Source organism: Zootoca vivipara, chromosome 12, assembly GCF_963506605.1.
Source record: "Zootoca vivipara chromosome 12, rZooViv1.1, whole genome shotgun sequence".
NCBI lineage: Eukaryota > Metazoa > Chordata > Lepidosauria > Squamata > Lacertidae > Zootoca > Zootoca vivipara.
The window spans coordinates 46098398-46121467 of record NC_083287.1 but is presented as its reverse complement, the minus strand read 5'-3'; the positions used below and the strand labels follow the sequence as shown (position 1 = coordinate 46121467).

General features: G+C 42.1%; 1 protein-coding gene across 1 annotated transcript in view; it reads right to left on the bottom strand.

Moving 5' to 3' along the window:
* PTPRN2 (protein tyrosine phosphatase receptor type N2) overlaps positions 1-18711 on the bottom strand; it is a 592105-nt gene extending 573394 nt beyond the window's left edge. The window contains exon 1 of the mRNA XM_035129839.2: positions 18290-18711. Within this exon, the coding sequence (XP_034985730.2) occupies positions 18290-18428 (139 nt within the window). The 5' untranslated portion in view covers positions 18429-18711. The remainder of the gene's footprint in view (positions 1-18289) is intronic.
* Between the last annotated feature and the right edge of the window lie 4359 nt (positions 18712-23070).

The window sequence follows — 23070 nt, the reverse complement described above, 5'->3', positions numbered from 1 at the left end:
CATCCTCATAATGTTTTACAAAATATCCCCTCAAAACTATTACCAAATCATAGGTCTTCTCTGTGACCACAGATGTGTTCTGTGACTTGTTGTTTTGTTGTCATCTTATATAAAAACAATGAATAGCCGAGAGGATCTGTGCCACAGATTAATGTTTTTGTGCTACTAGCAAGCACCAGATCTGGTGGTGGTGGTGGTGGTTGTTGTTGTTATGCAAAGTTGAATTTGTAAAATCATGAAAATTCAAAAGGATCTGTTTTAATTCTACTGGATCCACCTTTTACCAAGACCCAACGGAAAAGCAAAGTGTGTGAATGGAAATATGTCTGTGCACAACCTATTGTTTGACTGGATGGGAGTGACGAAGGAAGAGGGTGAAAAACAGCCAGAAAGGTGATGCCCATGGGACTCTTCAGAATTCCAAATGGGCCCAGAGGCTCAAAATGGCTGCCTTAGCAACCCTTCTTCTATTAAATAGTACATTGTTTCTTTCATATCTCACTTAACTGCTTGTTGTTGTTTAGTCGTTTAGTCGTGTCCGACTCTTCGTGACCCCATGGACCATAGCACGCCAGGCACTCCTGTCTTGCACTGCCTCCCGCAGTTTGGTCAAACTCATGTTTGTAGCTTCGAGAACACTGTCCAACCATCTTGTCCTCTGTCGTCCCCTTCTCCTAGTGCCCTCAATCTTTCCCAACATCAGGGTCTTTTCCAAGGATTCTTCTCTTCTCATGAGGTGGCCAAAGTATTGGAGCCTCAGCTTCACGATCTGTCCTTCCAGGGAGCACTCAGGGCTGATTTCCTTAAGAATGGATAGGTTTGATCTTCTTGCAGTCCATGGGACTCTCAAGAGTCTCCTCCAGCACCATAATTCAAAAGCATCAATTCTTCGGTGCTCAGCCTTCTTTATGGTCCAGCTCTCACTTCCATACATCGCTACTGGGAAAACCATAGCTTTAACTATACGGACCTTTGTCGGCAAGGTGATGTCTCTGCTTTTTAAGATGCTGTCTAGGTTTGTCATTGCTTTTCTCCCAAGAAGCAGGCGTCTTTTAATTACGTGACTGCTGTCACCATCTGCAGTGATCAAGGAGGCCAAGAAAGTAAAATCTCTCACTGCCTCCATTTCTTCCCCTTCTATCTGCCAGGAGGTGATGGGACCAGTGGCCATGATCTTGGTTTTTTTGATGTTGAGCTTCAGACCATATTTTGCGCTCTCCTCTTTCACCCTCATTAAAAGGTTCTTTAATTCCTCCTCACTTTCTGCCATCAAGGTTGTGTCATCTGCATATCTGAGGTTGTTGATATTTCTTCCGGCAATCTTAATTCCGGCTTGGGATTCATCTAGTCCAGCCTTTCGCATGATGAATTCTGCATATAAGTTAAATAAACAGGGAGACAATATACAACCTTGTCGTACTCCTTTCCCAATTTTGAACCAATCAGTTTTTCCATATCCAGTTCTAACTGTAGCTTCTTGTCCCACATAGAGATTTCTCAGGAGACAGATGAGGTGATCAGGCACTCCCATTTCTTTAAGAACTTGCCAAAGTTTGCTGTGGTCGACACAGTCAAAGGCTTTTGCATAGTCAATGAAGCAGAAGTAGACGTTTTTCTGGAACTCTCTAGATTTCTCCATAATCCAGCGCATGTTTGCTATTTGGTCTCTGGTTCCTCTGCCCTTTCGAAATCCAGCTTGCACTTCTGGGAGTTCTCGGTCCACATACTGCCTAAGCCTGCCTTGTAGAATTTTAAGCATAACCTTGCTAGCGTGTGAAATGAGCGCAATTGTGCAGTAGTTGGAGCATTCTTTGGCACTGCCCTTCTTTGGAATTGGGATGTAGACTGATCTTCTCCAATCCTCTGGCCATTGCTGAGTTTTCCAAACTTGCTGGCATATTGGGTGTAGCACCTTAACAGCATCATCTTTTAAAATTTTAAATAGTTCAGCTGGAATATCATCACTTCCACTGGCCTTGTTATTAGCAGTGCTTTCTAAGGCCCATTTGACTTCACTCTCCAAGATGTCTGGCTCAAGGTCAGCAACCACACTACCTGGGGTGTACGAGACCTCCATATCTTTCTGGTATAATTCCTCTGTGTATTCTTGCCACCTCTTCTTGATGTCTTCTGCTTCTGTTAGGTCCTTACCACTTTTGTCCTTGATTATGGTAATCTTTGTACGAAATGTTCCTTTCATATCTCCAATTTTCTTGAACAGATCTCTGGTTTCCCCCATTCTATTGTTTTCCTCTATTTCTTTGCATTGCTCATTTAAGAAGACCCTCTTGTCTCTCCTTGCTGTTTTTTGGAAATCTGCATTCAGTTTCCTGTATCTTTCCCTATCTCCCTTGCATTTTGCTTGCCTCCTCTCCTCCGCTATTTGTAAGGCCTCGTTGGACAGCCATTTTGCTTTCTTGCATTTCCTTTTCCTTGGGATGGTTTTCGTTGCTGCCTCCTGTATAATGTTACGAGCCTCCATCCATAGTTCTTCAGGCACTCTGTCCACCAAATCTAAATCCTTAAACCTGTTCCTCACTTCCACTGTGTATTCATAAGGGATTTGATTCAGATTGTATCTTACTGGCCCAGTGGTTTTTCCTACTTTCTTCAGTTTAAGCTGGAATTTTGCTATAAGAAGCTGATGATCTGAGTTACAGTCAGCTCCAGGTCTTGTTTTTGCTGACTGTATAGAGCTTCTCCATCTTTGGCTGCAGAGAATATAATCAATCTGATTTCGATGCTGCCCATTTGGTGATATCCATGTGTAGAGTCGTCTCTTGTGTTGTTGGAAGAGAGTGTTTGTGATGACCAGCTTGTTCTCTTGACAGAACTCTATTAGCCTTTGCCCTGCTTCATTTTGAACTCCAAGGCCAAACTTGCCAGTTGTTCCTTTTAGCTCTTGATTCCCTACTTTAGCATTCCAATCCCCTGTAATGAGAAGAACATCCTTCTTTGGTGTCATTTCTAGAAGGTGTTGTAGGTCTTCATAGAATTGGTCAATTTCACTTTCTTCAGCACCGGTAGTTGGTGCATAAACTTGGATTACTGTGATGTTAAAAGGTCTGCCTTGGATTCATATCGAGATCATTCTGTCATTTTTGAGATTGCATCCCATTACAGCTTTTGCCACTCTTTTGTTGACTATGAGGGCCACTCCATTTCTTCTACAAGATTCTTGCCCACAGTAGTAGATATGATAGTCACCCGAACTGAATTCACCCATTCCCTTCCATTTTAGTTCACTGATGCCCAGGATGTCGATATTTATTCTTGTCATCTCATTTTTGACCACATCCAGCTTACCATTATCCATGGTTCTTACATTCCAGGTTCCTATGCAATATTTTTCTTTACAGCATCGGACTTTCCTTTCGCTTCCAGGCATATCCACAACTGAGCGTCCTTTCGGCTTTGGCCCAGCCGCTTCATCAGCTCTGAATCTACTTGTACTTGTCCTCCGCTCTTCCTCAGTAGCATGTTGGACGCCTTCCGACCTGAGGGGCTCATCTTCCAGCGTCATAACTTTTATATGCCTGTTGTCTTTGTCCATGGAGTTTTCTTGGCAGGGATACTGGAGTGGCTTGCCAGTTCCTTCTCCAGGTGGATCACGTTTAGTCAAAACTCTCCACTATGACCTGTCCATCTTGGGTGGCCCTGCATGGCATAGCTCATAGCTTCTCTGAGTTATTCAAGCCCCTTCGCCACGACAAGGCATTGATCCATGAAGGGGCACTTAACTGCTACGTTGCTGTAAAGCAGGCATCCCCAAACTTCGGCCCTCCAGATGTTTTAGACTACAATTCCTGTTAGGTAGGGGTCATGGGAGTTATAGGCCAAAACATCTGGAGGGCCGCAGTTTGGGGGTGCCTGCTGCAAAGGTTCTAAGGAATTAGTGCATTAATTCACTTAAGCGCCTCTTTATTCCCCATATTAAAAAAACATTCATATCTGAAGAGGTAAAATATAATTTGAAAGTATGGAGAGAATGAGAATATAAGTGCAATATTTCTCTATTGAACAGAGAGCCTTTGAAAGCATAGTGAGAAAGCCTTGCAAGTATATTCTTATCAATAATATTTGCTGTCAGTTAGTTATTTTATGAAAGAAATATTATCTTTATTATCCGCTGTTTATGAATGCATTTTCTGTGTGAGTCAACCAGATTGTGACCTCCTTCCAAAGCATTAAAATTATTCATCACAAATGTACGTCAATGGAAACGTTTATACACATGCACATTGTGTGTGTGTGTGTGTGTGAGAGAGAGAGAGAGAGAGAGAGAGAGAGAGAGAGAGAGAGAGAGAGATAGGAAACATTTAAATGTTAAAATGTATTTCTATATCTACAGTATCTGTATGAGTAACTGCAAAATAAAAGAATCACGACAGGAGGAGAAGGTTATCTGTGTAAATCAGGTTTCACAGGCCATAAAAGAACAGACTGTTATATAAACAGTTTTTGGGGAAACTATTGATATAATAGTTAAAGTTTAGAGAAAAGTCAAGTAAGAGGTGACATGACAGACATTTACAAAATTACGCATGCATGGAGAAAGTGGCTAGAGAAACATTTTTCTCCCACTCTCATAACACCACAACTCATGGTTATCCAATGAAGCCAAATGCTCGAAGTTTCAGGATAGATAAGAAGATTCAGGATCGATAAACAGAAGGACTTATTTATGCAGTGCGTGCTTGAACAACAGAACTCACTCCCACTGGAGGAAGTGATGGCCACGAAGTTGGATGGCTTAAAAAAAGCATTAGACCAAATTCATGGAGAATTAAGGCTCTCAGTGGCTACTAGCTATGATGGTTATGCTCTGCCTTCACAGTCAGAGGTGGTATGCTTCTGAATACTAGTTGCTGGAAACCACAGGAGGGGGAGAGGGCTCTTGTGCTTGGATCCTGCTTGCAGGTTACCCACAGGAATCTGGCTGGCCACTGTGAGAACAGGATGCTGGACTAGAATTATCAAAGCAGAAGTGGTGGTAGTATGTAGAATCCCACTTGGCCGAAACCAAGAGACATTCTTAAGGGTCATCCTGACATATAATTTTCCTGACATCTTTCTGTCCAAAAGGACAGAAAGACCCCAAATGTGAACATCTGTCTGGTACACATATATTCATGCATATTCAAGAAGAGTCCTTCTGGATCAAAAGGCCCCTCTAGAGCTAGACTGGGCAGCAATATCTCCTTTCTCCTTTTAACTACAAAATGTTGTTTTATAACTATTATGCAATTATTAAAATTGTAAAATATTGTTAATGTTACTGGTAGCATGTGCAGCATTTTTCAGCATGCACTGAAATCTGTTGATGGGCTCGACGTCTCATTTATCCTTACAATATATTTCCTGCTAGGAGATGAATTAAGGCAAGGCACAGAGTTCAGTCATGTTCAATGTGCTGAGCCTTGGTTTTCTATGTTAAAAGCCAATGTGTGTTCGTCACAATCCACTTTGGTTTAGCGTTTCAATCTTGTTTATTAATTCAAAACGTTTTTATTTGAAAACCATGAAAGCTCTTCAGAAACCCTCTGTAAATGAAGACCATCTAAGACTTCTGCTACATAACCCTCTTCCCTATCTCCTGACAGTTCCTGTAATTAAACTTCAAACACAATTTTGAGGCACTGGGTATATTAGCCTCTGCTGGCACTTTTAGTCTTGTTATTGCTATCTGTAATCTACCTTTGGGAAGTTTAATTTTGGCTTGCAAGTTGGATGGAACGCATTGTCCACTGCCCCATGGCAAGTCCAAACATTGTCTGACCATGTGTAAGGCACTGATAGTCTCAAATAAGGGATTCTGGGAGTAGTGCAGGGTGACTGGTTCTGTGGTAGTTTGTAAGAGAACAGCAGTGTTGGCCTGCTGTCTGCTAACTTCAGCACCACCACTATGGAAAGCCAGGATGTGGCTTCCAATTGGAGCTTCCAATTCAGCAGAAATTAAGTAACACAAATTGCAGGTAGGATTACACTTGGAATCATATTTATTCCTTTATTGAAATCCTGATTTCTAGGTTTTTTGTTTTTTTAAAAATAGTGCATATAGTAGTGCTTTATCTGCACTATATGCTATAATGTTTGTTTCAGCTAATTCTGTTTTATGAGCTAATGAACATCACTGATTTATTGCAGGCTCTATTTCTCTGTCTAGTCGCGTTTTCCAACAGGATTTCATAAACCATGGGTAATGACGGCTAACCCTAGCAATATATCTTCCATACGTTTCCAAAGGACTGAGGCACGTCTTTCCCCAATGTGTGCTTAATTGAGTTCTATAACTCCACTGCCTGCAGTGAAGACAGTATAAATGTTTTTTAAAGCCATTGGACAAATTCATGGAGGCTCTGTGGGTAACTGCTGAATATAGTGTTCCTGTTCAATGGAAATGCAGATCAGGGAATGGCACTTCAATCAGTTTTAGATGGGGTTGCAATTCCTTCGAAGAATCGGGTGTTCATCTAGAAGTGCTTCTTGACCCAGCTTTCCTGCTGGATGTTCAGCAACTCACTGTGGCAAGGAGTCCTTAAAGAAGAATAATCAATTCATTGAGAAGGCAGATCTGGCTATGGTGACACATATACCTCAGTTACGTTGTCACTGAAACTTTGAAACAGGCTCAAAACCATGGAGGGACCTGGTTTGAACAGAGATATTGGATTCTTATCTCATTATACATGATAAGCGATCTTCAGCCATCTCAACCCTTGCTTTTTCATGCAAAACCATTTGCAGTTGTTTTCGGTCATCAACAGCTATCAGTCAGTCAATCACCCACTTCCACCACCCTTCTGAGTGATCCCCCCTCCCCTCCCCATCCCCACCCCTCCCCACCCCTTCTCTACATAAGTGCCTGGGGACTTCTATTTCACTGTATCTGAAGAAGTGTGCATGCACACGAAAGCTCATACCAAAATAAAAACTTAGTTGGTCTTTAAGGTGCTACTGAAGGAATTTTTTTATTTTACTTCGACCCAGACCAACACGGCTACCTACCTGTAACCAGAGGCTTTATATGGGTCTGCCTTTGAAAAGTGTTGCAAAACTTTTTTTTTAGCTACCATTGAATGTTGCTAAGCATTTAAATTTCTGCAGAACATCTTGTGCATTATAGCAAAAGGGCAGGATATAAATAGTTTTAAAACTGATCTTTACATTTTCAGAACCAGTATACTTCTGGTTAGCAAATATTGGCGCAGACAACAATAAATTATGTTTTTCTGCTTATTCTTTGCTTATAAACTCCTCAAAGACTTCTGTTTGGCCATTGCTGAAAACAGAATGCTGGCCTTTGGATCCAAGGAAACGATGCCATTCTTATGCATATAAAAGATTGTGCTTTACCTATAGATGGTCTTCAAGTTCCTTCCATTTCTATTATTTTAGCCTTTGAACTTAAGAGATATTTAGATATTTTGGTTGCTAGCAGACTGGCATCCTCAAGAAAACCTTCAGGTTACAGCATTCGAAACAGGTTTCCAGTGGCTATTTAGGCCTTTACATTATACTGAAAATCCCAGTTTGTAACACTGTAATTTAATTTCTAGTTATTACCTTTTATGAATAATAGGAAAATCTTTCTCTCAGTACAGAGATTATGAACAATTACATAATTATTCAAGAACAGACACAAAAGACAATTACCATGCAACCAAAACAAAGGCAATTATGGAAGAAAGCTATTCAAGTCCTGCCAATGCTTTTAAAAATGTGGCTTTTTCCCCCAGGGAAAGCATGGATAATCATAAATTCAGCACCCAACCAATAAATTCCACCAATATGATAACATTCCAGTACCCAATTATTTGAAGGAAAGTGAGAAGGGTAATTTATGCCCTCTACTCTTGTGGAAGAGATCTACAGTATACTATTTGGGATGAAACAGTGAGCCTTGTGCAATATACTAAGTCACTACACAAAAACTAACCACTAGATGAGTTATATATGAGTGTCTTAAAGCCACATCCATCTGCCACTCACAACGCTGTATTACAAAGGGGGAGAACCTATTAAGGAAATCCCAAAATTATTACTGCTTTTCGGTGCTATTTTTCTTTTTTTAAAGGTGCCAGAACTCACCATGAACACCTCCCTTGTTCTATTAGGATGCCAATGGTGACCACCTCAGAGGTGCCAGAAATGAGTTCTAGTGAGTTCTGGCTGGGGGGGTGGGGACAACCCTGCTGCTTTTAATTATTACAATATCATTCTAAGTTTTTAAAGCCTCTCTAGCCACCATGGCAAACCTGAGTGACAGACAGAACAGGCACCTCACCCAGAATGCCTGGTTCTGAAGAATGATCTCCTCAGTGAGGCAAGGCAGGGGGGAGAAGGCGGAAGAGAAGACACTCTCTCTGCTATTGCCATTGGTAATTTAGTGGGAGTGGCGGTAACAGGGAGAGGGGAGAGGGAGGGGAGGTGGTGCTGCTGCCACTGCAAGGAAAAGAATGGGAGTGGCGGCAGTGGGGAGATGAAAGGGGAGCAATGGCAGAGTTGCAGGCTGGCTCAAATGATGCAATTTCTAGTGCTGGGCCTGCACAGTAATGTTAAGGAAAGTCACGTGAAATAACAATTTACCATAAAACAGAAGCCGCTTGACTGTACTACAAAAAGGCCTTTGTGGAACATAACTAAGGCACAAGGGCCAAGTATGTAATCAAAATAAAACATAATTTGCTAAGGAAACGACAGCACAATCAACAACGTTGTGTCACCCTCTTAAGCTGCTGCTTTGCCAGCTGAGCAACATCTAACTGAAAGGACTGGACCTTGTCGTATTTTATTACGTTCTTGTGAAGCAGCTCAAACAGTGGGTGCTGTGCAGTAATTATACTTTTAAGAGGCAACACTCCTGGAGGCTTACAATTTAAGATGGGCAAGATACTAAGAAAAGCAGACGAGACACAGAAGGAAAAGGAGAAGATAAAAAATATCAGAGGCCTCGGGAGAAGGAATATTGCTTTAGATTGTTCTTTACATATGTGGCAGGAGACAAAAAGCTGCAGAAGTCTTTGCATTCAAGGGGAAAAGAGAAACGAGAAAGAAAGGATGGATGCATGCATGAAACAGGATAACTAACCCAGAATTTGATCAATGGGACATTATCAGCATAGCAAAGACAACTAAGCTGTCAACCATGGTTTTCTGGCTAGCAGCTTATAGAACCCCTAATGGAAACTACGGTTAAGAGCTTTGGAACGAACCAGTGTAATAATCCATCATTTGAAGTTGGCTTCATAGTTCTGAAGCAGTGGATGAGAAATCAGAGTTGATAAAAATAATTCCTGGTGTGTTTGCTCTCTGGTGTAAAGGGAAGAGTGAAATAAATGCTTGCAAGGCTGAAAGGCTTAAGCCAAGATATGACTGTCCAAATTCCCTCACAATGCAGGAAGGAGTGGAAGAAACCCGTAATCCACCAGGATGAACAAGTTTGGAATATTATTGTCAATATTATTTTTATATTTATATCCCACCTTTCTCCCAGACCGAGACTCAAGGCAACTTACAGATAAAATTGTTGTTGTTTAGTCGTTTAGTCGTGTCCGACTCTTCGTGACCCCATGGACCAGAGCACACCAGGCACTCCTGTCTTCCACTGCCTCCCACAGTTTGGTCAAACTCATGTTCGTAGCATTCTCAAAGTTAGGGTTCATAAAAAAACTTGCAATTATTAAAAATAAAAAACACCTTTTTAAAATTAGGCAAACAGAAGGCTGGTGTTTACAATGAGATATTTTCAGCTCAGAGATTATGGTTGGGAGGATGAGCAGACTTAATTTACATGCAGCTCAGGTTCTGAGTTTTCATGAAAGGATTAAACACTTCTGGCAATTTACTTTTCCTGCTGGCCACAGAAATGGGTTTTTGTTCAGAAAAAATTTAATAATAATAAAAGGCTGGGATGTGTTTTGTTTTGTTTTTAAGTTTCTGAGGACTTGTTCTTACCTTTTGAGTCATGTATACCTAACGGGCTTTCTTGGGGAAGAAGTTAGGCCTAGTATTTGTAATTCTCTGGTAGCAAAAACATACACAAGTCTTACAATCTTGTTTTCAAAAAGACCACCCAGAATACTTCAGTGTTCCATTAAAAAAAAAGTTATCGTTTGTGCCCCCGCCCCCGCCGCCGCAGTCCCTTCAATCCACCACAAAATTATGTTCTAGTTCCATTGATTTAAATTGGACTAACAGTGAAAACCTGTACATTTTTACTTAGACATCACCTCAATAAGACCTTCTCTGAGATGTGTGTGTACTGTATAGGATTTCCGTCTTAACCACTTGCAACTTGTGTGCATGACTGAAAACAGGATATTAATGTCAAATTATTTTTCTAATATTCGAAGGCAAAAGAATCACAGCAGTGGAGGATTTGCCTTCTTTACCTTAAAAATATTGGAAGAGAAGTCCGCTTTTGTTATACTGTATATGCATTCCTTCAAGCACAAACGATTTTCATAAATATTCGCCTCCAGTTACCTTCTGCACTGTAAGCACTATGTAAGCACAAGAAAACAAATGATTTCCCAGGAAACCACTATTTTAAAAATGGTGTCATATGTTGCTGAGTACTTATTCCAAACACTAGCTCATTTTCCTCGCCTTTAACGTTCATAAATTTGCTTACATAGAAAATCATTCTCAGGTGCCCACCCATTTCCTTTAACTCCTGGTGGCAAATTCTCTTTCTCCTATGCCAAATTCCAGAGACCTAGGCAGAGCTTTTGAGTCTTCTTTTACGTTGTTGCAGATTAATTCCTGCAAATGTTGTTTGCTTGATGAGTTAGAATGTGCATGTAATGCATCTAAACTTTTATTATAAAATAGATTAATTTAGGTTTGGCTCGTGTCAACAGGCACATGCTAAAACATTATTATCATTATCAAAATTAATAATAATAATAATAATAATAATAATAATAATAATAATAATATTTATACCCTGCCCAATCTGACTGGGTTTCCCCAGCCACTCTGGGCGGCTTCCAAAAAAATATTTAAAATACAATAAAACATCAGGCATTAAAAACTTCCCTAAACAGGACTGCCTTCAGATTATCACTTGCATGATTCTAATAACATATTTCAAATCCAAACCAGACTTTTTTAGTTTAGCCACGTTAAACATTTGCAGCAAGGCTTATGAAGTTCTGTCCTGTGGCAATTTAAAGACCTATACATTTATTGTGGTACAAACTTCCACAGGTAATACTTTGTCAGATTCAAGCACCAGGCTTCAACGTTCACTGGACTTCAATGATACACAAAATATCTGAAACATTACATTAATTGATATTACGGTGCATTGTGACCACTGTGTGTCCCAACACAAACAAGTGCAACTGTATAGCTGTTTCTGCATGTGCGGAATCTGCTTGACCACGCTGGACAAATGAGCAGCAGCGTTATAATTTTATTTATAAACTCTGAGAGCACTGACCATTTGCAGAAGGAAGGGTTGTTGTTGTTTAGTTGTTTAGTCGTGTCTGACTCTTCATGACCCCATGGACCAGAGCATGCCAGGCACTCCTGTCTTCCACTGCCTCCCGCAGTTTGGTCAAACTCATGTTCGTAGCTTCGAGAACACTGTCCAACCATCTCATCCTTTGTCATCCCCTTCTCCTTGTGCCCTCCATCTTTCCCAACATCAGGTTCTTTTCCAGGGAGTATTCTCTTCTCATGAGGTGGTCAAAGTATTGGAGCCTCAGCTTCAGGATCTGTCCTTCCAGTGAGCACTCAGGGCTGATTTCCTTCAGAATGGATAGGTTTGATCTTCTTGCAGTCCATGGGCTCTCAAGAGTCTCCTCCAGCACCATAATTCAAAAGCATCAATTCTCCGGTGCTCAGCCTTCTTTATGGTCCAGTTCTCACTTCCATACATCACTACTGGGAAAACAATAGCTTTGACTGTACGGACCTTTGTTGACAAGGTGATGTCTCTGCTTTTTAATATGCTGTCTAGGTTTGTCATCGCTCTTCTCCCAAGAAGCAGGTGTCTTTTAATTTTGTGACTGCTGCCACCATCTATAGTGATCATGGAACCCAAGAAGGAAGGGTAAGAGGACAAATATGGCTTCCAAGAACTGAGGGGGATGCAGGGGGTGACATACACCTCCAGAACACAGAGGAGGAGGAGTGATACCATAATTTCCCTGGTGCTCAGGCAGATCAATGGACCTTCCTTTATCTGAGGCTTTCAAGTTTGCAGGTGACATTGACATAGAGGAAGTCAGGCTATGTGGTCCTCAAAATCAAAAGTAAGATGTTTACTTCTATGCTAGAGAGGTGAAAGTACCTTATAATTTTTTAAAAAAAAAAAAAGTTATTGCAGCAGCAGAGCATTGCTGTGAATAAATGGAAAGCCTCTTTTTAAAGAGCTACATGAGTGCTTCTGTAGATAAGCATTCTTTCAAGTACTAAAAATACATTGAAGAGCCCACATCAGAAATGTTCCTAGGCATTTGGAGAAGGGATATGTTACCATAAGGTTTCCCATCAAAACTCTCAACTGAAACGTATTACCGTATCTTACTTTTGGAGACTAGTTTCAGCTTTGCCAGTATAAAAGCTTGGTGATATTTTTAAAAAAAAAACTAAGAAAAAAACCCTTGCCAAACCAATTTGCCCAGAGACAAAAGCAGATGACATCTCTGCAATGCCATCTTCAAGACTCTGAAAAATTACCATATATATGCAACTTTAAGCAGACGGCAACAACGGGGGGGGGGGAGTGTCAAATATAATGGGTTTATTAAAAATAAATGAATCCGGGTATTGAGCCTATTGGGCTACCAGAATATCACATCAAAATATAACAAATAAGCTAGAAATACAGGTGATATACGGCAATCTCCTTCCCTCTCAGAAGCCAAAACCTTCCCCCAGGACCTCACCAGTACAGTAGTGCAGAGACTAGGAAATTGAGGAGGGGTGGCCATCTTAGGCCAGAGGTTTGGCCCGTTAAGACTCTATAGTTAGTCATAAGGGGGAACAGGCTGAGAGAGTCTGAGAGCAGGAGCATCAGGAAGTTCTGTTTGCTGCCATACTCTGTTGGAACAAGTTGCTTACTTGAAGCTATCTGTAGTCCAGTCTTTCCTCCTTGTCTGTAGGATCTGGCATTGGGCCATGACATGATTAGGATAGATCCGTTCATGCAAGCTACAACTTCTATTTCCTCTTGCCATTTATCGCTGTGGCCAGATTAGACAACTCCAGGAACAGGTGTGGCTGGCACACGAGTTTTCAATGTGCAAACACATTCCTGGCCAAAACCTAAGCATCTAGACTCAGGGTTTAATCCAGGAGTACACCCAAGCAGTGAACCTGAGTTTTCAGGGGGAGTGTAACACACACATACCCTCCAGCACAGGCTGAATCCTTATTCCCTATCCTTTCAATGTGATAGAACTTTGAATCAATGGGGAATGAGGTTTAAATGAGACATGTCCAGGGCCATAGGTGCCAACTCACTGGGGCCCTGGGTGCCTGGGCACCCACAAAATTCCCCATGAAGGGGCTAGGCACCCACAAATTTCGGTGCCAGGGCCATACACACTGCATGGCACCCATTCCCCAGGCACCCACAGTTGCGGGGCTAAGTTGGCACTCCTGTCCAGGGCAGCTCTTCAATCTTTGGTGAAAGATATCATTCCCATGGAGACGGCTGTGCTCAGGGAAGCTTCCCAGCCTTTGAAGAGGGCACCATGTAGAACCAGCATTATGCTCTCACAGACACCTACAAGAAGCCGGCAAACAGGAAACGAGCACAATAGCCTTCTCTCTTTTGTGTTCCCCAGTAACTGGTGGTTCAGAGGCATATCGCCTGTGGCAGTGGAAATAGTATTATCATGATAACTATCAACCACTGATAGTCCAATCCTCCATGAATTTGTATCGTCCTATTTTAAAGCCATCTAAGTGGACAGCAAAATCCATTACAGTGGTCCTTGCTTCTACCATCTTCAGCAGTACCAAATACTTTTGGTTCCTGGAAGTTTCACCCTTTCTCACTTTCTTTCCTTATACCTAGAAAACTGTCTCCCATAACTTCTTGATAGTGTCATTCTTCTCTCTTTCTCCCTTCAAGTCCTCCTTTCGTCATTATCCTTTAGTCATCACCCCCAACTGAAAACACAAGTCATTGCATTAGTACCTGTTCATCCCACTTGACTCCCCCTACCCTCCACACTTTTCTCTGTTGCTTTCCTCTTCCAATATTAAATTATAGATCATACAATCTACAATTCTTTGAGCCAGTGACACTTATTTTTTACATAAGATAAAGCATACCAAAATATTAAGATGGTGACCCATGTGAGGGCCTTTTCAGTTGTGGCACCCCATCCTTTGAATACTCTCCCTAGGAAAACCTTGCCTGGCATCAACCTGAAGTAAGGCCTTTACTTACCCAGGCCTTTTAGGTAGCCTGTCTTGTTTATTATTATTATTATTCTAGTGTGGATTTATTCCAGGTTTTAGCTTTAAGGTTTTATTTTGCTGTTTAAATCTGTTTGGTGTTGCTTTTTAAAAAATAATAATTCTTAGTCATTCTGGGAACATTTTTCAGATTGAAAACGCAGGTCCCAAATATTCCAAATGAATAAAATGTTGCTGTATAAAGAATCATATGCATCAATGGCACTATAAAAACAAATAATATGTTTGCTGGTATAATAAGTAGTTACTTATGCATGTCTGAACACATTAAAAATTCAACATTCAGTATTTTGAAACAAGAAAATGGAAAAGCAACAACATAAACTTGATAGTTCGAAGGCGAGGCATCAGTGCCCTGCATCTGTTTTCTGCTCTTCAAATGTATAGTAGTGGCATTTACTTTGGTTATATTCAGTCAGATGTTACAGAAAGATATTTATTTTCAAGGTGGAAACACATTTCTTGGCACCACTACATTTCTCTCTCACTATCAACACTTTATTAACAAAGAAAAAGACCCTGGTGCCGATTTGTCCATGTCCTAGTGATAATGTTCTATAATCTCTTTTAAAAAATATTTTAAAACTATTTCCACCACAGCATGACAAACTCAGAACTAGTTAAGCAAGCTTAGGCACAGTCATAAATGGAGCCCACTCCTTTTTAAAATAGTGAAATACTTTTAAATCACAGCAAAGTGCTTGTTTTCCTGTTTCTTTCTCCTTTTCAGACACACTGCTGGGATTTCAAATTACTTCCCTATTTTAAAAAGGAGTGGGCTCCATTTATTATTGTCTCTAAGGTTGCCTAACTAGTTCTGAGTTTGCTTTTTAATTCAAGGGCAGGTTTGTTCTTTAAATTGACTTTAGTGCTTGCACAAATCAATCTAGTGTGTGCAGGCTGACCTTTCAAAAACCATCTGGGGAAAATCACGTACTGATTTTGTGTTATCCTTCCTGTGCTTCCCAAATTATTTGCAATGCATGCTTAGAACCATTATGAGGCAAATACATAAATGTGTTAAGGAGCAGTGAAAGGGTGGATTTCAGTTTATAAATAACAGGTAGTGTTTTACTCTGGACAAGTGCATCTTTTAACAAGATATGAAAATGATTTTTCTGTGCCATTTATAATTGTTAGTGCTGCTAACTCCAATCCAGTCTTCCTTTAAACACCTGTCCACATCTTTTAACATATGGAACACATTATTATTTAATCTCAGTATGCAGACTCCTGCAAATATTATCAGCTTAATTCCATGTCCGTTTCAGCTGGGAAGCAAGCACGGAAACATAGGTTCTGTTAATTTGCCCTTGATAATAGAGAGCTTTTAACAGAGACTAATGTAGGGCTGATTCTTCTTTTACCTGCTCTAGACAGTCAGTAGGTGCCACGCTCTACAAGGACACAAGCTGAGGCAACCTGTTCTCTCACAAAAATAATAGCAAAGATGAGGCTGGGATGACCTATATAGGTCATTGTAACACTGCAGGGTCTCAGGTGGCTTCTAAGTAAAAATGTTTTTTCCCCCCCATATAAAGTAAGCTTGGGGTGAACAGATTAATGGCACTGAGTCAGATTCTCAGTATGTGACTTAATATGTCCTTTTCAAAGTCTGGCTTTCTTTAATGTATCTCTAGGTATCTGTGTGGCTCCAGTGAGAATGTAGAATTTCAATGATAAAATGTGTTCATAGGGAATCAGCTAATAAGGGAACAAATTCTAGAGGGATAGAAAAGCTAGCTTTTATGGCAAAAGCTATTATTATGGCACCTTAAAGGCTACAACAAGACTGATTGTGATGAAGATTAAAAGCTTATAAATCTGTAGGACTTTAAGGTGCTAAAAGACAAGTTTTTGTTTTCATTACAGGAAGTTTGTAATGATAGTCCTGTCAGCATGTCATTGTTTAGGAGAGTTTGCAACTGAAATCTGCACTATATTGTTATTGGCAAAATAAATGGGCTTATAGAGTAAGAATTCACTTTAGTTTCAGAATACCACTATACACTACAATTATAACGGGAATACTTTTAATTTGCGGAGCTCAGATATCAGGAAGCGCAAACAGGTAAAGAGTGATATGGTGCAAGTTTTAGAGATTAATAGTAACATTAGTCGAGTTGGGAGGATATCTCTTAAAAGGGGGGGAAGGTTTTGAATAATGACTACAAAACTATATTGAAGATTTCCTTCATTTGGAGTGTTTATTGGCAAGGAATATATATTCAGTGTATCTGATATAGAAGGATTGCTTACAAGTACAAAAAGGTAATATCAATTAAAAAGAACTCCATCTTTGGCCAGCATGTTCAATGAGATGATAGTTTGATGGGTATATAGTAAAGATCAATTAGCCTAGGGAGTCTGACCTATAAATGACTTTACCTGAATTAATTAGGTGAGAAAGGGAAATGGTCCATCTGAATATTGCTTTGGGGGGGGGGTTGAAGAAGGGAAATAAGCTAGGTTGGCAAAAAGGTTGAAGGGTAAGAGCCTCACCAAGGGAATGTGTGACTCTCCAGTAAGAAACTGTCTATGAACTCTAATACATGTGACTAATGGAACTTCTTGATCAAGAATTCAGTGAGTTGAATGTCGCATTATTGCTGCTGCTGTTTACTAAATTTGTATACTGCCTTTCACCCAGAGATCTCAGGGCACTTCACAACAATGTAGAATTTTGGAAAAACAACAACACCAGGCTTTACTGGGAAGTAGGTGAGATGTTTCAAGTGGGGGAAATAAATAGTGATGATATCAGTGGTGTGCATTGAGGAAGTCAATGAGCTGGTTGTCTAACTTTGGGTGGACCTAGCAAGGAACATTAAAAGAGCAGGGTAAGATGTAGGATGTTTGCAGCAGCCTGTGGGTATGAATGAATGAACATTCTTGAAGTAACTGGGGCAGCCCTTGGAGATGGCACTGTAATAAGGTGCATATGGCGCATGTGGAGGCCAAAAGTAGAAATGCAGTTGCTTTGCTAGTGGTTTCCCTCCATGGACTTCACAAAATATAACTTATAAGAGGATGATTTGTGAAAGAAATCTCTTGGTTCTGAGGGGAACAGCAGCAGCAGCTGTCCATGAGGACAGAATATTGGGGGTGGGGTGTAACATGGAGGAGTGGGGGTCTGCAAAGTAGTAGTGGCCTCCCCTCAAGCCCTGCAAGGGGTGAGTCAGTGAGGCTCAACTGGGTGGCAATGGGAGCACCTGAGGGAGGAGGGACAGATAAAAACACACAGGTGCGCAAGGGCTGACCCAAATCTCTGCCAACAGGGGACTAGAAATACACGCATGTAAGTTTGGGTGTATCTGTATACACATGCATACAAAACCGCTTTTGAGGTTTTTTGTCCCTGATCAAGCGGTATACAAAGGCTGTGAAATTATAGGCCTATTACCGATAATTAAATACACAGGCACGCGCGGAGAGCAGGTGTTGCGCACCTCAGTAAGAATACGTGAGGGGACAGTTTAGTCTACGAGGAATTAATACGTGTCGACTGAGGGGTGTGTGGAGAGAAACAGAAGGTCTCCTCAGGAGAAGGATTTCGGCCGCGGGGACAGAGGCAGGCCCCTGGAGGGCAGAGTTTCCTGCGCTAGCCAGGGAAGGATCCCCGCGCCCTTTCGCCCTCCTCACAAGTTGCGCCTCAGAGGCTCGAGGGGATGGCGGCATCGGCGTCGCCACTTTTCCCGCCCACGGGCGGCCCTGGCTCACCTGCCCTCGCCTGGCGGGCAGCCTCTCCCCTTCCCCGCCCTCTCCTCCCTCCTGCGGCGGCGGCTGCAGCGGCGCCTCCTGCCCTGCGCGTCCTCCTTCCCTTGCAGCCCAGCTCTCCACTCACCGAATTTGGCCTCTGCTCCAGCGGCGCTGGCGGCGGCTCCGCCTCGGAGGGGCTGCCGGTGCCGGGCGACGACGAGGACCAGGAGCAGCTGCTGCAGCAGGCGGAACGCGAGGCTGGAGGTGCCGGGCGACCCCATCATGCGTGGCCCATGGCAAGCGCCTGCCTGCTGCCTGCTTGCCCGGCCCGGCTCAGTCCATGCCACCTCGGCTCCAGGGCCAGGCTGCAGGCGCTCCCCGGCGGTCTCCCTTCAACACCCAGGACAGCGACCAGCGCCGTCCCCTCGGCTCGCCAGCCTCAGCCAGTTAGGCAGCCCCTCCCTGCCTCGCTTCCTCCTCGACCGGCAGCGCCAGGCGCCTCCTCCTCCTCGCAATGAACTGCCTGCCGCTGCTGCTGCTGCTCTCTTCGCGCAGCTCTTTCGACGCGCTGCTGCTGCTCTCGCAGGACTGGCTCGCGCTGCAAGCTCCACAGCCTTCCCTCAGCCAAGGCGGGCCAAGCGCGCCCGCTGGCCCTTCTTCTCCCTCTTCCTCCTCCTCAACACCCCTTCCATCTCTTGCCTCCCTCCATCCCGGCCGCGCTTCTCCAGGGCTTAACTTCCCTACAGGTAGAGGGACTGGCTGACCAAATCCGACTAAGGAGGAGAGGACGAGGTCAGGGAGGGTCCAAAATGGAAGCCCCGCTGTTTCCTGCTCCAAAGGCGCTCTCTGGCCACCAGGTTGGGGGTGGGGGGGTGAGTTAGGTATGTGTGCTTGTAAAGCAGAGCTCTCCTCCTTTTTTAAATGCTTGGGGTGAGATTGGCAGGCAGGGCCCAGGAGGCTAGTAGTTCGCCTGGGGGGTTTTCCTCAGTGGAAGGCTGGCTCAATGGACGGGGGTCCGCCTTGCTGCCAATGAGGAGGGCTCGTGTGCTTTTAATAGCTGTGAGCGGGAAAGGAGGATCCGAGCAGGAAGTGGAGCATGACAAGTTGCACCTGCCCAAATTCACTCCAGGGTGCATCTCTGAGGAGGGCTGCGTGCCTGTGCAGCTGGGCGTTCCTCATGGAGCTGTGCTCTCTTGCAGAAAGGAGTTTCTTCTGCTCTTAAAAGCCACACACCTTTGGCTTGCAGGGCTGGCCCAAGGCATTTTGGTGCCTGAGGCAAAGGGTCAGATGGCATCTCTACAGGCACAGACCCGCACACAGAACTGAATGCAACTTCACCAACAGCACTGAGGGTATAGGGGACGGGGATAGTGTGTGTTGCACACACAGCATTTGCTGCCTCCATCTGCTCTGTTGAGTAGGGTCAGCTCTGCTGACTTGGAAAACCTTCTCCTGGAGCTAAGGTAAGGTTACCCAGGGAGAGTCCTCAGATTTACAAATCAGTCCCCATACAAAATCCATTGAAATTGAAAAGTGTCCCTGGATTCATTGAAAAAAATCTGATAACCTTATACTAAGGTAGAGAGAAATCTGTTGTTGTTACTTATTATGTAACACAGCAAAATGTGTTTGATTGGCGTAACTTAGTGATAGAACACATGCAGAGGTTGCATGCCAAAGATCTTAGGCTCAGTCTCCAATTAGCATCTTGAGTTAATTACACTGTCTGAAAAACTGGAGAGCCACAGGTAATGTCGCTCCTGTTGTTGATAACATCAAAATGTTAAAGTGTGACTGTTCCCTCTGATTAACCACTGGGTAGTTATTCATCTATAGTTATCATTTTGCCCAGTCCCCTCCTGGACTTATTAAAGGAAAATATTTGCACTTTTCCCTCTGGACTGCCTATTGCAGTGAAAACACACAACATTGTTGATTTTGACCTAACTGTTCTAACCAATCCATTTATGGCCAACCTGCATTCCCAGGATCAGTCCTTGTCTTTGGACAAATTATTATGCACTTCTGAATTTGTGGTAGTGGTCTTGTTGTTGGGGGTCTGTTCTCCCCAGTATTCAATATTGGCTCATTTCCTTTCTAGGTTAGAGTACCGGTACTTGTTCTTTAATTCTTTAACACAAAAGTCCTATTCCAGCATTAGTTGCAGGGGTAAGACTAGGGCAGGGGTGGGGTGCACTCATATGTTGACTAGTCCTGCCCATAGCATCCCAAGTAGTAGCATGGATACCTGCAGGGAGGGAGCCTTCACATATACTTATGTATGTGTGAACACTCCTTCCTTGCCACATGCAAACTGTGCTACTCCCCACTTTTTGGTTTTAGCCATGCATAAAATGCCTGACTGTAAGATTGTAGTGAACATTAGTCATACTTAGAGTAAACCTATTGGAACTGGATGTCACTAAGGTCCATTCATTTTGGTGGCCCTACTCTGAATAGAACTTGGTTGGCGCAGGACAACACAGAGCTTCTAACATCTAGGTGCATATTTGAGGATCACTAAACAAATATCACTATTTGAGCAGCCTGTAGTGGGCATCACCAGTGTTTTGAATATTTTTCTTGCAAGGCATGGTAAGGTTTATGTAAAGCACTTATTCTAAGCTATGAGTTTGCTTTAAAAGAATTATGGTTTGAAGAAAGTTCGCTACTGCAAGATATGTAACTTCAGATGGATAAACTGAAGTAGAAACAAACAAAAATGCAAAGATAGGCAATACGGAAAGGACACAATGAAAAATGGAGCTGCTGAAAATTAAATTGTTAAATTCTCATGGGCTGTGCAAGCCATATGGCTGGAAAGAGAGTATGTAGTTTTTTTAAAAAAAGAAACCCTGGAAAAATGACCGTATTGAATTTGTATGGAATGAAAAACATAACTCTGACTAAGACAATAACATATGGCAGAAAGTGACAAGACAAGGTATTTATCATTAGTTACCATTTATCAAAATATATTAGAAATTAAGTGTAGTTTCTGTTGCTTGCAAGTTACTAAACTACACTGTTAAGGCAATACTACAGTAAATAAAAATGCAACATTTTTATCAACACTGATACAAAATACATTAGGAACAATTTTAAATCCTCTATCCTATCCCCTCAAAGATTGGGAATCTTTTATATAGTCAGCTGGTACCCCAAACTCCCATTTTCACTCTAACAATGGTAAACTTAGCAAGAGGAAGGCGTCACAATCCCCAAACTACCCACTCCTCAGCTTTTTTTGTGTGTTTGAAAACAACACACCCATCCTATCATAGTGTTGCAGAATGCAGATGGGCCCATTCTGAAGGCTCCAGGTTTGAAACTTAGCACAAACCCTAGAGCTGAAAAATATCTGATACCTTAGAGAAAGCTGCTGCTATTCAGAATAGTCAGTATTGAAAAGTAGCTCAATGACTCTAGCATAGGGGAGCAACATTTATTTATAAAGCCTATCCAAGTGAGTTCTCCACATGACAGATGCCATAAAACCCGTTTACTTTAGGAGAAAGTGGATAAAGGCTTTTTCTTCCTTTTCGAATGAAGCTAAAGCATGGGAGATTCAAGACAGAAAAAAGTACCACTTCAAACACATGGTTAAACAATGGATTGATTGATTGATTACGGTTCTTGACCAGCACACATAAATATGCAATACATAAAACAATAAAGGAAAAACAGTAATAATCTAAAAATAGGCAATAAATATAGGTTTTAACATTTTTTTAAAAAACAATGGAATTTGCTGCAACAAGATGTGGAGGGAAGTGACTATTAAGGGCTATTAGTGATGATGGCTACATTTTGCTTTCAGGATCAGAGCATAGCTGTCAACTTTCGGATTTGAAAATAAGGGATCAGCAGCAGCCTCACCTGTCCCGGGGACAGTCTATGGTATATCTAACAATCCAGAATAGCAGAGGGAAACGGCGCTGGAATAAGGGAGTTTCCCGCAAAAAAAAGGGAGAGTTGACAGCTATGGATCAGAGATGGCATTGGCTCCGAGTAACAATTTCTGGGCAACAACAGAGGAAAGTGGCTATTGCACTCATATCCTATCAGGGCTTTCTGTAGGCATTTGATTGGCCAGTGTGGGAACACAGAATGCTGGAGCAGAAAGGCCTTTGGTCTTACCTAGTAGCAGGACTCTTTTTGTGTTTACATGTTAGCATATACATCAGTTAGGTCATGTCATTGTCTCCATGCCTGTACCAGGAATGCAACTGAGCCAACACACATGTACCGGTAGCATGGGGTTTTCTACTGCATGATGACAGTCTTGGTTTATGCAAGCTATTTAAAGACGAGGTTAGTAAGGGAATACATTTAGAACAACAGGAAATCTTCTGCATCAGCTTCATAAGCTTCTACCATGGGGAGAAAATTAAAGCTTACATATGTCAGATATGATTTACAAGTATTTTTAATGGAGTGTGAACTACTAGAATAGATGAACAAAACTTTGATATCAAAGCTTACTACTGAGCAGTCATTGTTGTTTTTTCTGCAACTGACAGCAAAAAAAGGAGACTAAAATCAATATTGGCATTGGTTTGCGCTGAATACAATCAATTAGAGAATGTGGAAGTATTTTTATTTAAAGAGAGGCAATGCAAAACAAAAGAAACCACAGATACATAGTTCATTCAAAGGTGGTGGTGGGAGGGGATCATAGCAGTAAATCAAAGTGTTATTGAATAGCAAGTGATCGTAACATAGGACTATGGCAAAAACAGCTACAGAAACCTTAAAATAGATACAGTACCTTTTATTATGTTTACGTATGCATTGCTTGCACTGGCTGCCAATTCATTTCCAGGCCCAAGTGCTGGTTTTGACCTATAAACCCTTTAAGGCGCCAGGTGAAAGTGTTCCTTTTTAACCAGGCCCTTGGCTGCTTGACCTCCAATGCCCTTTTAA